The sequence below is a fragment of the Pelodiscus sinensis genome, chromosome 3, assembly GCF_049634645.1.
Source record: "Pelodiscus sinensis isolate JC-2024 chromosome 3, ASM4963464v1, whole genome shotgun sequence".
Lineage (NCBI taxonomy): Eukaryota > Metazoa > Chordata > Testudines > Trionychidae > Pelodiscus > Pelodiscus sinensis.
This window is the reverse complement of record NC_134713.1, coordinates 61,508,353-61,525,664: the sequence shown is the minus strand read 5'-3', so window position 1 is coordinate 61,525,664 and position 17,312 is coordinate 61,508,353. Positions and strand designations below refer to the sequence as shown.

At 42.1% G+C, this 17,312-nt stretch overlaps 1 protein-coding gene across 1 annotated transcript in view; it reads right to left on the bottom strand.

Moving 5' to 3' along the window:
* The window catches only part of LOC102444709 (serine/threonine-protein kinase MARK1-like), a 31,686-nt gene extending 14,604 nt beyond the window's left edge, over positions 1-17,082 (bottom strand). Inside the window, exons 1-5 of the mRNA XM_014578681.3 lie at positions 16,686-17,082; positions 14,604-14,896; positions 11,168-11,223; positions 7,765-7,903; positions 493-620 (exon numbers count right to left, since the gene is read on the bottom strand). Of these exons, the coding sequence (XP_014434167.2) occupies positions 493-620; positions 7,765-7,903; positions 11,168-11,223; positions 14,604-14,896; positions 16,686-16,934 (865 nt within the window). The 5' untranslated portion in view covers positions 16,935-17,082. The remainder of the gene's footprint in view (positions 1-492; positions 621-7,764; positions 7,904-11,167; positions 11,224-14,603; positions 14,897-16,685) is intronic.
* Positions 17,083-17,312: the final 230 nt, after the last annotated feature.

Below are 17,312 nucleotides of genomic sequence, written 5' to 3'. Positions count from 1 at the left end.
TTGTGGGCATTAACCAGATGGTTTCCTAAACTAGCATATAGCCCACTAAACAAAACCCTATGGGTTGGAAACTTATTTGCAGCTCAGGTCCTTTTACATCATTCCGGCAGCATAAAAGAGACCTTAAAACAGGTATAGTTTTCATGTCCACTCCCAATTACTTTAGTGTAAATGAGAATCGAGCCCTGTGATCTCTCAAGTTTGACAACAATATTATCTTTACCCTCACCGCCAAGACAAGATTGAGACAGCCTAGATAGTGTGTGATGATGTGCCTTTAATAATCGGAACAAAGAGAATGGAAGAGATGGTTGTTGTCTGCCATGCAAATGTATGGTTGCGTTACCTCCTAATAATATGAATGATAAAACTTGGTCTCCACTGTCTTCCTTTTTTGTGAGGTTGTTGTATTTACTTTGCTAATGAGATAAAAAATGTTGTATTATCTCTATTATATATATATATATATATATATATATAGGAATGGGTTACCTGAAGACATATCAGTTGGAATGGGACTGATCTCTCCATTGACCATCTTTTGATGTAGTTGCTTGATGTTGAATGGTTCCACGATGAAAGGCAATGTGCCAGTTAGCATAGCAAATATGCTAACTCCTCTGCCAAAGAAAAAAACACAATCAATACATCGAATCTAGAGATAAAGGTGGTAAAAATAGGAAATAAAATCAACGGTTCAGGTATGTGAGTCTTGTCTTTTGACAATCAAGGGCAGATTGCAAATTATATCTAGATAGTGAGACGCATTGAATCACTTGCTGAAATTATTTGCTCCATGTGAATGCCATTTAACCTTAAGAAAGCATTCCACAGTATAGGCAGTAAAAGAATATATTGTGGGTGGATGGGAATACTAATTTATTTGAGTGAAAGATGAAGGATGAATAGTACAGGGAGTGTGATATTTGTTCACAAAAGAACAATTGCACATTCAGGGACAGTGCACCATTCTTAGCCCATTCAAACTATGGGCTTTGGGCTTTGGATCTGACATGGAAGGTCGCCCAACAGGGGGTAAAATGATCATGGATTCGTTGGAGAATCTGCAGAGGCTGCCAATGTAGGTGTTTGTTAGCCCCTATAGTCACTAGCAAATTTCATTAAAGGTCACAGATTCAGTGGGGTGAGTACCCACATATCTGAATGCTTATCCAATTATTTTCTGTTTTCAGACTTGGTCTGAAAATTTCATGTGAACAGGCCATTTCACATTATTCATGGCACTTTCTGAACTGGTTGGGTCAGAAATATCACAACAGCAATCTGATGTTCTGTCCTTCCTGCTTCCAACTGGACCAGAAAGTACCAAAGACTATGAAAATGAAAAATCCGGCCAAACTTTATTGAACTCAAAATAGGTTAGGTTCAAATTTCAGGCACTTATTGTGTTGGAGCTGTTATATTTATCAGAGCAGATGTTTTGATGACTCTATTTGTGATGCAGACAACTTTCTTTTCTGCAATCACATAAAAATGGTCACGGGATGGGAGATAGCTTCCATTAGTTACTAGATTGGAGAAAAATTGAATCAGCTGCCTAGAAATGAAAATCTTTATTATCCTCAGTACCTTTTGATATATCCAATCCATGAATGTAGTATTTCCCCAAAGTTTGATGATTAAACATTCAACCACAATTCTAGAGACACAGTATAATCTCTGAAAATGTTGGATTAAATTTAGCTGGACTGAAAGTGAGACACAGTCCCTAAATATTTTCTGACAGTTGGAAAGAATATGGCTACGTCTACACTGGCCCCTATTACGGAATAGGGATGCAAATGTAGAACTTTGGAAGAGGCAAATGCGCGGGGGATTTAAATATCCCCCGCGCATTTGCCTCTTCCAAAGTTCAACATTTGCATCCCTATTCCGTAATAGGCGGCCAGTGTAGACACAGCCTATGTGTTATGCAAATGGATGTGTTATATAACATTAAGTACGCTTGCCTTTGCAACATTTTGAACACTTCCTTTGCCATGCACTTTTAATTGCTGTTAATGATAGACATGAGCAATGCCTTTATCACTGGCAATAGTTCTTTTCATCAGCTTACTGGATGTGAAATTCCCAATGTATGAGAATTTAGGGAGTGGGTGGGAGCTACAACCATAATATCTTTTAAAAAATATAAACAAGTAATACACAAAATATAGTCACTTAACAACAATGTATTTGTAGCTGGAAGCTGACTGCATCTTATGCTTGAAAATGTATGGTCTATAGCAGATTGCTGCTCTTCCATCTTGCTGAAATATCTGGCTCCATTTGAATATAGCAGCTGTTTTCTTAATTCAGCTGATGTATGAAAGCTCATAATTTTCTATTGCTCCAGAGAATCTTAAAGTTTGATGCACAAAAGCCTTGTACGGTCAAAGCTGGTGTTTCCTCAGTGGAATCCTAATTGTATTGCTGTTTAGTCTGATTTGGTTGGCCGAACGTGATTTTGGATTAATACAACTCTTTGTTTCCAGTGATAACCATTACCTATCAATGTCTCTATAAAGTCAGTACTTTTACACAACCTGGCTGATAGATTCCATGACTCCTGAGCTGAGATAGAAATAGCGTCATGAGAGTTAAAATTTTACACTCTCAAAGCTCTTTTTCCATGCTAAAGGTCTCAGCAATAACAAATCAAGTTATATATTCATTTTTTATGGCTTAGACAGAAAAATGTCTAAATAAAATACCAAAGGCCACGTATAAGTTTTTACAACTCTTTGTGTATGACTCATTGACAGAATTACATCAGTAAATAGCTTTATGGTTTCTATTTTGCATCCATTTTGCAGAAATCTCAACCAGGAACTAAACTAAATCAGGTTTAGGTGCTGACAGCATTCTCTCAGCCAAATTAAGCTGTATTACTCCTGTGTAAACTTTGATTAGCACTCTTGAAGTCAATGGCAGTACTCCAGATTTTTACTGATGTAACTCAATTTGTCCCGCTGTGCTTAACTTTTTGAACCATATATATCTTGTATGTTGGCAGTGGAGGCAGAAGGGAGAGTTACAAAGAGAGTCATGGTTCGGTCACAAATATGGGTTTAAACAAAACACTGTTATATGTTATGTCTGCCACAACAGTTTTCAAGAAGGGGTCCAGTTTATGCTCTTGGTTGCCTGCAGGTTTGGAACTTTCTGCTTACATTTTTATACATCAGTTATCTCCAAAGTATTCAGTAAATCCAAATGCAAATGATCATTTAGGGACATTTGGTGATCTTATTAGCATCTCTGTGAATTTTAAGTCCAACAGCCAAAATATGAAAAATTGATATTTTTTATATGTATTGTAACATGTAATGTCAGTATCTGTCTACACCAGTGTGTATTTGTATATGCGCGCATGCATGCACACACACACACACACACACACACTATAAATAAAAACTCCTGGGGGAATGCCGCACCACTGCATATATGCATAATTAATATGTTGTGCATAATTTTTTTCTGCAGAAAATAACTTCTCCTGGAAAATGCTGCAGTTCCACCTTTTAACCATTGGGGTTAGCGTAGCATTAGAACAGAGTTACCACTCCTGCATAGGAGAATTCCTAGCTGCCAGTAGGTAAGGAAAGAGGTTGTTTGCCCAGCCCTAAGTCTGTAGGGCCAGGTCAGGAGATAAGAGGTATTTTGAAATATATTACCAAAATAATTGACACTGCTGTGATTATATGATGTTATTATGATGAATAATATATGCAAAATTTTAAAATGTGTGTAAAATTGTTAATATTTTGGCACAGAATTCCTTCAGCAGTAATACAATCTATGCACAGATGTATGAATTAATTCAGGGAAGTCCTGTGCTTTGTATTTTATTGGAGGTTGGACTACATGATCACCTTCTGTCAGTCTATAAGGTTTTTTGACCTGGGCCTATTTTCCATTTTTTGTGACTTTTTTTTGTTGAAAATTGTATTTCAGATAAATCAAACATTTTGAAAATGGTTTTCAATAAAAAGATTGATAAAAAATGTCTGAAAAAATTGTGAAAAATGTTGATCAATGCTGACAATTTTCCACAAAAAAGCCTTTTTCAGCAACAAAAAACTATTTCTGTTTGAAAGAAGTTGACCTAGCTGTGAGTCTTTTACTCCTCTCCTGAATATTCCCAGAGAGGGAGGGAGAACTGTGGGCAATGGCTTCAGAAGGCAGAATATATTGCACTTAGACTGTGGGGCTTTGAATAAAAGTCTTTATAACCATGTCCCAAACAGACATCAGGGTAATAGGAAGTGGCCTGGGGAAGGTGACAAGTGGGCCAGCTGAACTTAGGCTGGCACATTCTGCTTTGTCTTCAAGATCCTGGATTGTGACCTTGTGGAAAGGGAGGGCCCACTTTCTTTACCTACCCTGAGGAACTATGACCCTTGGCCCAACAGATGGCAGAGCTAAGGCTTACCATCAGAGAAGCCAGTCAAGCTAGGACCTCATGCAGAAGGCTGGGACCCCCTGAACTAAGAGAAAGATTAGAGCTACAGGCCATGACCATTATGCCTGCTGACTGAACAAACCACCCTGCTAATTATGTTAATAAAATAGGGTACGTCTACACTACAACATTAATTCGAACTAACTTAGTTCGAATTAGTTAATTCGAACAAAGCTAATTCGAACTAACGGATCTAGACTAAAAAACTAGTTCGAATTAGCGTTTTGCTAATTCGAACTAGCATGTCCACATTAAGTGGACCCTGAACCGGGGTTAAGGATGGCCGGAAGCAGTGCCGGCAGGGCATCGGAGGAGGACTTAGAGCATGGAGATGCTGTCTCAGGCTAGCCGAGGGCTGCGCTTAAAGGGTCCCGACCCCCACCCCGGACAGACAGTTCTCAGGGGTGCCCCGCTTGCAAAGCAGTCCTGGCTTGGAGTGCCCGGACTACCCACACTGGGCACAGCACACCACTCGGCCACCAGACCGGCGGCACTTGCCGCAGGCTGCCATCTGGGGAGAGGGGGTAATTGGGGGGCTGCAGGAGAGGTTCCACCCCCAGAAGCCCGCAGAACCAGCCCAGTCCTCCCTCGTACCCCATTCCTCCCTCACCTCCTTCCACTTACCCTTCCCTAGCCCCCCTTCCTGATGTACAAAATAAAGGACAATTGTGTTCAAAAATAGAATCTGTCTTTATTGAACAAAACTCAGGGAGACTGGGAAAAGGAGGTGGGAGAGGGGAAGAGAGAGGCTGGGAGAGGGGAGGGCAACTACAATATCAGGGGTTTGGAACAGGTCCCATATGAAGAGAGGCTAAAGAGACTGGGACTTCTCAGCTTAGAAAAGAGGAGACGGAGGGGGGACAGGATAGAGGTCTCTAAAAGCAGAAGTTGGGTGGAGAGGGTGCATACAGAAAAGTTCTTCATTAGTTCCCATAAAGAAGGACTAGAGGACACCAAAGGAAAGGAATGGGTAGCAGGCTTCAAACTAATAACAGAAAGTTGTTCTTCACAAAGCAAAGAGTCAACCTGTGGAACTCCTTGCTGCAGGAGGTTGTGAAGGCTAGAACTAGAACAGAGTTTAAAGAGAAGTGAGATCAAGTCATGGAGGTTGGGTCCATGGAGTGGTATTAGCCAGGGGGTAGGAGTGGTGTCCTTGCCCAAGGTTTGTGGAAGGCTGGAGAGGGATGGCACGAGACAAATGGCTTGGTCACTGTCTTCAGTCCATCCTCTCCAGGGTCCCTCGGGTTGGCTGCTGTCGGCAGACAGGCTACTGGGCTAGATGGACCTTTGGTCTGACCCAGGACAGCCATTGTAAGCTCAGGGCTCAGGATCGGGGGTCTCACTGGACCCCCTTGATTTTCATGCACACCTGCTCCTGGGTGGCCAGGCTGGCAGCTCTCCTGCCCTAGCCGGCCACCTTCCTGTGCCTAGTGCGGAGGTCGTGGATGAGGTCCACGATGTCCGCACTAGCCCAGGCGGGTGCTCGCCTCTTGCGGTCCCAGGCAAGCTCCCGGGAGCCGCCAGCCTGGTCCCGGGAAGAGGAGGAGGGCTGGGGGGCATTGGGTGGGTGGCTCGAGCCGTGCCAGGTGCAGGGTCTGCTAGCTGGGTGCTGGCAGGTTTGCACCTGGCACGGGCACCGTAGCCAGCCCGTGCCCCTTTAAGGGGTCCGGGGCTGGGAGGGGGGCAGACGAGTTTCCCTGGTGTTGGCCAGAGTGGCCACCAGGGAAACCTGGGGAGGGCTAGCCTCCCACTAGTTCGAATTAAGGGGCTACACACCCCTTAATTCGAACTAGTAAGTTCGAACTAGGCTTAATCCTCGTGGAATGAGGATTACCTAGTTCGAACTAAGCGCTCCATTAGTTTGAATTAAATTTGAACTAACGGAGCGCTAGTGTAGCGCCTATGAAAGTTAGTTCGAACTAACTTTGTAGTGTAGACATACCCCTACATATTAACCGCTCTAGTTGAACCTCTTTAGTCTGGCATCCTTGGGAACTGACTGGTGTTGAACCAGAGAATTTGCCAGATCATTGTCTAGCAGCATTACCAACACCTCCATCACTTACTGGGCTCTTAGAAGACATTTTAGGGGTAAATTAGAGCTAAATAATAGCACAAAACACTGAAAGCCAGGACTAGTGGTTGTTAACAGACTTTATGGAACTGTGGGAATCTTGGCCATATTCATGATAAGTGGACACTCGCTAACTGATCATGCTGGACCAGAGAGTATTAGACTAGAGAGGTTCAACTTGTACCAAAATTGCAACAAATATTTATATTGCATTTTTGATCTACAGGTGCTGGTTTTATGGATCTTGAAACTGGAGAGGAATAGTGTGTTTTTCTTATATGGCTGTTACTCTGTCACTAGGTCTAAACTAGGTTTGATTAACAGAATGAATGTTCTGGACTGAACAATAAGAACAACGTTCACAGTAACCACAGAAACAGTTGTGTAGAGGCTGATATATGGGCAGAGGTGTGGATTAAATATGAACTAGGTTTGACAGAAATATGGAACAAAGACTGTTCCATAGCCAGAAGCATGAAAACCCCAGAGTGGGGAAATGGACTTGATATGGGGTAATTGTCCTAGCTGCCTGCAGTAACACAGCAAAACTGGCAAACAAAATGCATAGATTAGAGGAAGGGGAGAATTTTGCTCTATACTTAGAACTGCAATCTGCCAGTATAATGAACACATACTAAGTCATTAATTTGAAAAATACCCTTTTAATGGTGCTTTCTGCCTGTTTCCCTTACACTTTAGTTGTCTTATTTGATAGATGTGATGTTCCAGAAAAATACAGATCACTGAGACTTACACCCACACAGGAAATATCTCCACATGCTAACTGCATGATTATCTTGAGCGCTCAGCATTCTGAACATGACGGAAGCTGGTGATAATGAGGAGAAAGAGGCCTTAACCAGTTATTTCATTGCAGCGGAAGCAGGAATCCATAGGTCTCAGCTCTGTATTAGCTCCACCAAATGGCAACACTGCATGATCCTGTCCATTACTGGCATAGTTAACAGCAGAGAACCATGACCAAAGATAGAAACTCAAGTATTAGGCCATGGAATTGAAGCATAGATACTAACAAAACAATATTATCCTGTCCTCTTTCTTGGAGTGCTAGATTAGGGAATCCCTCAGGGTTCAGTTCTCCCATGTATCTCTTCATTTTCCCTGTTGCTCCCCCAAAGCACAAATGCCACCAAATCCTGTATATCAGTATCCAAGACATTCAATTTCATAACCTTCTGATGAGTAGTTTTATAGATCTACTTACATGGACCAGACATCCACCTTTGGACCATATTTCTTATGAGCTAGGAGTTCTGGGGCAGCATAAGCTGGGCTTCCACACTGGGTATTCAATAGCTCCTGAGAGAGACCCTCAAATTTCATAGTATTGCTCAGTCCAAAATCTGCCAGATTCACAACAAACAAACAAAAATTTGTAGTCTCCTCTGGGACTTATTTATCCTTAAAACTTGGCTAGAGACAGGGGAAAAGATACAGAAATAATACACTGAAACAAGCAATATTATGAAGGAAGTGACTAGGTTCTTTTTTCTTTCTCTCTTTCCACTTACTATTAATATGGTAACTTTATTCTTATAATACAGTACGCACTGATTTCTGAACATGCTCTAAATTTGTACATAGAATAAACATTATGCACTTGGGACTTGCACACTTATACCAGTGCAGCTTTATTAAGTTAGAATATGAATTTGAAACAATTAGCTAAACTGATGCCAAAGACTGTGGGCAATCATGGTTCAATTTAAATGGCCTATATCACTTTAGCTAAAATTAATGAGTGTCATGGTTCCAGGGTGAGCTGGACTCTGCATTGCCTTGGCAGTGTAGTCTGCCACTTTCCAGAGATTAAATCCCCCCTCCATCCATCTTGATGTATTTTAACTTTGAGTAGTGCTCCATGACAGCTGCTCAGTGCAGTTAGCACTTCTAACAAAGAATGGTTACAAAATAAGAATGAATGATAAGCTAGTTAAGAGAGATTGAGTGGTCCCAATAATAGGTTTGTAAACAAGTGTGAACATTTACAAGAACAGCATTGTACACTGGGTTGCAACCCTGCAAAGCACAAACCGACCCCTAAGGTGATAACCCATTGAGGTGCTCTGTTACAGTTATCTGTAGAGGGTGAATAGTCTCAAAAATGAATGTCTAATGACCAACAATTACAAGGGAACAAACTCACACAAAGCTATGAAGCCCCTAAGCAGTGCCAACAAGATTTCAGCCCACCAGATGTGCTCATCACAACCATTCTGGAGCTACTGAGTTTGTAACTGAATTCCCCTTTTCCAGGGAATCATACTTCATGTTGCGGTATGGTTTCGTGAGGCAAGTTAGGAGCTGGTATCTGTGGTTCCTCCAATATAACAGCTGGCACAGACACATCATGGAAAACTATATGAAAGTTGGGGAATATATTCCCATCTTCCCACATCCCAATCATCTGGATGCCCTGGTGTCATGAATCTTTCCAGTGTTTCACATATTGGTATTCATGAATCTGTCTTTGTGGGCTACTATGCATTGCCAAATGAGTGAATAGTTTCTGGTCTGCATATTCCTTTTGGTGGGCAAAGTATCAGGATGTGAGTGCTATTGATGGCCCCTGTACAGTTCTGAAACCCCATCTGAAATCCAGCTATTTTTAACAGAAGTTTGCTTTCGGCAGCCCCCACTTGGGTAAATCACAGTATTAGTTGCCTTGCAAACTTGTAGAACCACAACCGTAGCCATGGCCTTTACTGCCCCCTAAGTGGTTTGCAGTTGACCATTAGCTGCCTGGTATTGCAAGCTTCCATAGAGCAACAGCCACCTGCTATGGCTTCCCTGTATGGAGTATTCAGGCAATGGGCATATGGTGCAAGCTTCTCCCACAGCTCCATGACAGTCTCCTTCCTCATCTGGAAATTCTGAATTCCAGGTCATCCCATTGTTTCCAAAACAATATAAGCCAATCACACTGTGCTGGTTCTTCTGTATCAAAAGGGATGGTCAACCAATTGGCATACTGTGGCAATACCAGCATCCACCAGGTCTGTTCTGTGGGAGCCAAATGGATGGTCATTGACCCCCAATGTCAGCCATCTTTGTCATGTCAGAAAGTTATGCTCAAAGTCCATCATGCCTCTCGCTGAACATCTACTCCTCAGCATAAACATTTGCCCTGCAATCAGGAGCAAGAGGAGACTCACATCATCATCAATTCATGTCATCCACTCAGTTTGGCAGGAGGGAATTGTGAGCAGGAACTAGCACTGGTAAATGGGTGGGGCAGTACCGACCACATGCAGCAAAAATGTTCCCTTGTGATGCATATAATGCCGTGAAACAACTGTGGCAGGGTGGCTTTGTTTATTATAGTCATGTGCAGCACAGCATATGGACTCTTGGTATAGGTACAGGGACCATGCATAAATACAACATGATCTAATAACTGAGTAGAGACACCTAAAACTGATTTAGCTGTTAAATACGTTTTATCTGGTAACACACGATATATAGCTATTAGCCATAAAATTAATACAGATTTTGCCTACATTCTTCACAATTCCAGACAGATTTAACTAAATCTAAATAAGTTATGCTTAACATTGGAAAAAAAGAGTCTACATACCATTTTGGATCAGTTTAATTTTATCTCAGTAAAAACCAATTCAAGCTATGTTAGCATAAGGATATCAATGGGCACTGGCAAAGGTCAAGGGATGACACATGAAATGTCAGCATTGTTATCTATTGCAATGCTTATCAAAGCATATAAGAGAAGAGTGGAAGCGTTGTACTATGATGAACTATGTAAGCATTTCCACAGAAGTATGTGGGGGGCAGCTTGGTACAGGCTCCCAGAAGGGGTGTGGCCTTGGGCACAAGGGACAAGGCGAGAGGCAGACAGCCCTCAGTGCTGCTCAGACTGTACTATGCATCCTCCAGCCAGCCCTCAGCACTGCTCGGACCACGCCACATGGGCTCTGGTGGCGATTTAAAGGGCCTAGAGCCCCAAGCACTTTTAAATCGCTGGGCCCCAGAATATCTGCCCCTCTTACGCCCTCAGTCGGCGGCCCTGCTGTGAGGTTTCTGTAGAATAAAATAAATGCCTTTCTGAGCTATGTTAATTACTTGGTGCAAATTCCCCCCCATGTAATAGTAGTTTCCTTCACTTTTCAGCACTCTAGCAAAGTGTCCATTAGTGAAAAACAATTTTCTTTTCAAAATGTTTAATAATAAGGGGTCTCTGATCACATTAGTCCATGTAAGTCAATGGTATTGTATCTGTTTAGCCTAGTTAATTTGCTTGTATCGACAGTTCACCTCTGCTAATATTATTTTTCCACACATGCCATCTATAATTCTTAAAGTGTTTATTGGCCCTACAACGTACAACAAAAGAAAACTGAATCATGTGCAAAATATTCTTCTCTGTGTATTTTAAAAATAAATTAAATAATTGCAAAATACATGTGTAAAGACACATTTAAGAAATGTTTATGTTCCATTTACACCCAACACATTTGTTAAAGAATCAATAACTCCCCAACAGAACTTAGTTTAATCAATAGTTGATTGTAATAGACCCCTACATGAACTATCAAGTTCAAGAACAAGAATCAATCTTCAATGTTATTCTATGAATGATATACACCTACCAACAATTTTGATGTTGTTATTTTCATCCAGAAGAAAATTCTCAATTTTCAGGTCTCTAAGCAAATCAAGACAGAAAGCAAATTTTAAGATGTATAATATTGAAACCTAACATTTATGTTCTTATTCTTAGCAGATATGTTAACAAAAGTTGATTAAAATAATGAAATTATTTAACTCAGAATGAACAGTACTGGAGTGGAACTTTCATAAGTGTGTTGAATAGCTTAATGAGTATTTTTAAAAGCAATTCATTCCATTAATATAATTAGATTAAGACAATACTATTATTTTGTGTACTAAGTAATTAGTACTTTGTGTACTATAGTAATTCAGTGCTTCGAAACTTCAAGAAAAATGTCTAAAATATATCTATTGATTTTTTTGTTGCTACCCTTCATTTTCAAGACAAAGGTTAGTATTCTTATTTTTGTCTTTTGCAAAAATATTTTCCCACTCTTTGAGCCTCGAGCATTCAGATTTGCACTTCAAGTTTATGGAGAATTGAGCATATTTCTGTGTTACATTAAAGAGGTGATTATGTTAATTTAATTGTGTACAGAAAATATATAAGAAAGGAGGTAAATTGAGAAGTGAGAGCTGCCTTATGTGTTAAACAATCGAGTCAAAGGAGAACATTGCAATAATGTTCCTGTGGACAGCATCAGCCAAAAGAGAACTGCTTGTAGCAAATAGTGATGACCAGGTCAAAAATATAGGTGAGATATTATAAATTGCCTTAGCTGAACATGGGCTTATTTATGTGAAAATTTGCTGTCTTGACAAAAGACTAAGAGCTAGAAACTGGCTTCTCCTTTGGTGGTGCCAAGTGGCTAGAATATGGCCCAAAAGGGCAGCTAAGGTTTTTCCATAGCACAAGGGACCTCTCAGATGATATAATTTTGATGTTGGGAACATGGCCAGAGCCTCTTACAGTTCTGTGATCCCTGCTGGCATAACAAACTGTTGGATAGCACTGCATGCTGGTGTAATGCAGAGCAGTCCAAGGGATGTCCTAAAGTCCACTGTGGTCAGGAGTGGCAAAAATGGGATGGAGAACAAGCAGCTCCTTTGAAATCCCTTCCCTCAGTTATAACTAACATGTATTGGAGACAGTGAAGGATTTGTTCAGCCCTTCCTTGCAAAACTGAAAGTGTATATTGAGACAAGACCTAATGAGGGATGGAGACTGGGAGGAGAGCATGGAGAAAGGATGGGGAATTATGTAATACTATAGCAGTTTCATAGGCTATTAATGCAAATATCTTGAGATTAACCTAGTGTTTTGTGGGGGGCGTATAGGTGTGCATGGATCTACTCATTGTTTATAGGTCTCAGGAAGGAGGTTCCTGGCACTACAAAACTGCACAATAGAACTTTGTGGCTTTCATTTAAAAATGTTAGTAATTTTATGAAAACAATTTAAATACATTATTTCTAAATATGCAAGTGAATGCCCAAAACCTTTGAAATAAATTAAGATGATTATTGCCTAACATACAATAGTATTGCATAATTTTAATACACATTATATCGCTCACCTCTGCAAATCGGATATTGCTCTTGGAGTTTAACACTCAGGTTATGTCTACACTGTAGGCTTTTTGCACAAGAAGCTTTTTGCGGAAGAGATCTTCCGCAAAAACTTCTTGTGCAAAAGCGTGTCCACACTACAAAAGCGCATGGACACTCTTGTGCAAGAAAGTTCTGATTGCCATTAACAAAATGGCCATCAGAGCACCTGTGCTTTTTCTGTGCTCTTTTTGCACAAGAAACCCCTGTTGAGCGTCCACACACACTTTTTTGTGCAAGAATTCTTGTGCAAAAAGGAGCTATTCCTCATAGAAAGAGGTATACCTATATCGCAAAAAGCCCTCTGTTCTGCTGTTCTACTGTAATTTTTCTTGCACAAAAATGCACTTGAGGTGAGGACGCTCTGCAGGTTTTTGCACAAAAACCCTATAGTGTAGACATAGCCCTAGTCACTATGGGTATGTCTAGACTACAGGCTTCTGTCGACAGAGGCTTGTTGACAAAGCCTTTGTCAACAAAGAGCATCTAGTCTACATCCAGTTCTGTTGACAAAGCAAGCTGCTTTGTTGACATGAAAGTGTAGACGCAAAGGAAAGTGTAGATGCAATAATGCCTTGTGTCATCAGAACTCTGTCGACAAAAGGTATTATTCCTCGTAGAATGAGGTTTACCACCGTCGACAAAACTGCCGAGTTCTGTCGACGTTATGTAGTCCGGACACACACTATGATTTTTTTATACCCTACAGTAATGAATGTTATTTTGTATCAGCACTACAGCTATTTCTGCAGATCCTGCTGAGTGTTCATGCAGTTATTAAAAAATAAGGGTTTTCTCTCCTGACAAACCTGATAAGGATGACTGTTAAAGTTTTATGGTGTCAGAAGTTCTTCTGATTCAAGGGAACCTTACCAAGTAATGGGGTAATTTTAAGCAACAACATGAACTTTTCCACAGTTCTATGGGGCTTTAGAGAGAACTCCTAGACTAGAGGGCAGTGAGAGAGGATGGTCTGCACCCAAATGCCCCCTGCTGGAGACCTCAGAGCTCTGCCACACCCATCCTTGGAAAGGAGCAGTGGAGAGGTCCTCCAAGAAGGCTAGAGGGGCTGCACAGGAAGCATCTAATCAGGGCCAAGGAGGGCCATATAAAAAAGAGTGTCAGAACAGAGCAAAAGGAAAGAATTGGTAAGAGCTGTTGAGCTGCACTGCTAGGAGATGGAGGAGATGGACTGCACGCCCAGTTGCCTGAGGGAACAACAACAGCTAAGTGGGGGTCAAGGACCAGGGACTTTGTTGTGAAGTGCACAACAGAAATATTGTAGATGAGGAAAACCAAAATAACAATCAAAATAGGAAAAAAGGATTCCTGGTAACAAATATTCATTTGTCCTTGAAGAGGTCAAGAAACTGAGCAATATTTAGTTAAATGTGCCACAAATGCAATAGCTAATGTTGGTTGTTTCAAGGTGCATTTCAAAGTTAAGTCAAAAGCGTCCTTGTGCCATTTCCAGGCAAAATTATTGACAACAAAGCTCCAACATGTGACATCTGCCAACATGCAGAGAGATAGCTTTAGGAGCACTAAAAGATGATCTTGTAGGAATAGCGGTGAGGAGTCCTGTGGCACCTTATAGACTAACTGAAGTGTTGGAGCATAAGCTTTCATGGGCAAAGACGCACTTCGTCAGATGCATGCAATAATACTTTGACCCAGATTAATTCCCAAATGACCAAAATAATGGCCACCCTTTCATTTATAATGGTTCTTACCCTCTTAACAAACCTCCGGATTAGTTCTCTCTAACAATTCATCCCCCAGAATTCTCCACTCATCATAAACAGAATTCACATTCGTGAATTATTGATTTTGTCCATTTTTTTTGAAAAGGAGGAAGAACCCTACCTGTGGACAATCCCATGGCGATGCAGATGGTCAACTGCAGACATGATCTGCCTGGTATATTCCCTTACTTCCCTTTCTTCCAGTTTCTTTTTGTCACAGATTCTGTCCATGAGGTCTCCACCTAGGCACAGTTCCATCACCATGTAATAGGAGTTTTCAGTCTCCAATGTCTCATATAGCTGAACAATATTAGGATGCTTAATCATCTGGTGTATCCGGGGCTCTCGTTTCATATTTTTTAAAACGTAGGAATCCTCCTTGGCTTTTTTCTTGTCAATGACTTTTATGGCCACCTATATTGTAGAATATATGCAAATTGGCAACACCCATTTCAACGTGAGCAACATAGACCTATTTTCAAAATGCTTGGGGAACAAGTTTAATGGTACAGAGAAGATTCATTGCCAGTGTGAAGCATAAGCCTCTAGTCTCCCTGAAGGGTCAAAATTTGCTATTTGAAATGCACATCACATCGATAACTCTGTCTCAGAATAGGCCACTGATTGCAGTGGGGAATGTGTGCATGTAAAACACACTTGAAGATAAAAAATAAATATGTTCCTTCAAATGTACAGGCAGTCCCCAAGTTACGCGGATCCGACTTATGTCGGATCCGCACTTATGAACGGGGCTTTTCTCGCCCCGGAACTCGCGGGCGGCGGGACCACCCAGACGTGCAGTGGTCCCGCCACCGCGTCCTCCGGGGTGAGAAAAGCTGCTCCAGGTGTCCCTGGTCTGCTGGGGGGATCCCCAGCAGACCAGGGACACCCCGAGCAAAGCCGCAGAGGCAGCGGGGTCCCGTGCCTCCAAGGCTTTGCTCCGGAGCAAAGCCGCAGAGGCGCAGGACCCCGCCGCCTCTGCGGCTTTGCTCGGAGTGTCCCTGGTCTGCTGGGGACCCCCCCAGCAGACCAGGGACCCCACCGCCTCTGCGGCTTTGCTCCGGGTCTCCCTGGTCTGCTGGGGACCCCCTCCCCCAGCAGACCAGGGTCACCCGGAGCAAAGCCGCAGAGGCACGGGACCCCGCCGCCTCCGCGGCTTTGCTCTGGGTCTCCCTGGTCTGCTGGGGAGGGGGGGCACAGCTAGTGCGGCCCCCCCCCCCCAGCAGACCAGGCTTTTGTTGTGGACGCCTGGGGTAGAGCAGCTGGGGTGCTGCCGGGTTGGTCCTGGGGGGACCTACCCGGCAGCGCACCAGCTGTTCTGTCCCAGGCTCCAGATTCAGCCACTGTTGAAACTGATCAGTGGCTGATTCCAGGAAGCTGGAGGCAGAGCCACTCTGCCTCAGGCTTCCTGTAGTCAGCCCCTGGTCAGTTTCAGCAGCAGCGGCTGAATGTGGAGCCAGTTCCGAGTTACGTACAAATTCAACTTAAGAACAAACCTATAGTCCCTATCTTGTACGTAACCCGGAGACTGCCTGTACTGTATTTTGGACAGTGGGCAATGTGTTCTTTTTCTAGCATTCTCCCTTAGGTCCTAATCCAAAACCCACCCAAGGAAAGACTCCTTTTGGAATTAGTGGGCCTTGATCAGTCCTTTAGAAGATTAGTCAAACAGAATGAAACTAAATGGCATAAATAAATAAATTTAATCTGTTTAGAGCCATTCAAAAAATAAAGTTGACAGCCAATACAAATGTAATAGTATGTCATACAGCTCCATAAAGAGGTATGTATTTTAGCTGGGGAAAATATAAGATATTGCTGTTGGAGTGGGCAGTTTTTCCTATAAGTATTTCTGCATAGCTTTAAGAATCAGACAGGATACTGGTTAATGCATGGAGGATTACTGGAGAAAATAGATTTGAGGCTGTAATTATGCCACTATCCTTTTTCTCTTTTAGAGATGATAGCTTTGCTAGAACTAGCTCAGTGTCCAGTTACATCTGCATGAAAACAATGATACAAATGTACTGGCTTTTAAATGAACAGTAAACTCTATTTCTGAAGCCAGACAGCTTCAGTTTTAGGATTTATGGTGATAGTTCAGTGAGTGACTAGTGTGTAGGATTAAAAGCAATCATCTGAATTCTTCCCACATATGGATTAGTGGCAATTATTAGTTAATCTTACTCGGTTATGAGTTTACCTTTTCCCCTGTGGAGATGTGTAGTCCCTCCATCACCTTGGCAAAGGAGCCTTTGTTGATCATTTTGCCCACCAGGTAAGTCCCAACTTGTTTGGTGTGAGGAAAATTCTTCCCAGGGTCTTGTGGCGTCTTGCTAAAACAAAGCGTCTGCGTATCCCTGCTAGTTTTCTCCCATTCTGGTAATGTCCCATCCAGGGTGGTGGTATCTGTTGGTGTGTCATCCAAAGTTACTTTGATGGCTGCAGGCATCCTTGGGAGAGTCAGATTTACTGACCCCACTCTCTAGCTTTCCAGGGATAGCCTGTGATTAATAACACAGATGAGCATTAAATCTTTACCTCTCGAGATGCAAGTACCATCCCATTGACCATACAGTATCTAATTCTTTCCCCCGGAGACTTCCTTTTCATCGCTACCCACCCCCAGGCATTCAGATCTGCTGAAGCAGAACCAAGATGCAGATTATTAACCTAACCTGATACATGATGTCAATTAATGCCCCAGTGCTCCCAGCTCTGATGACACACAATACCAGCATTAGCATGGAATAAGCAACCCCTTTCACATAGAATGAGACTGCAGCCCAATGGGCAGATAACACCAATCAAATAAATGGACTGTGACCCT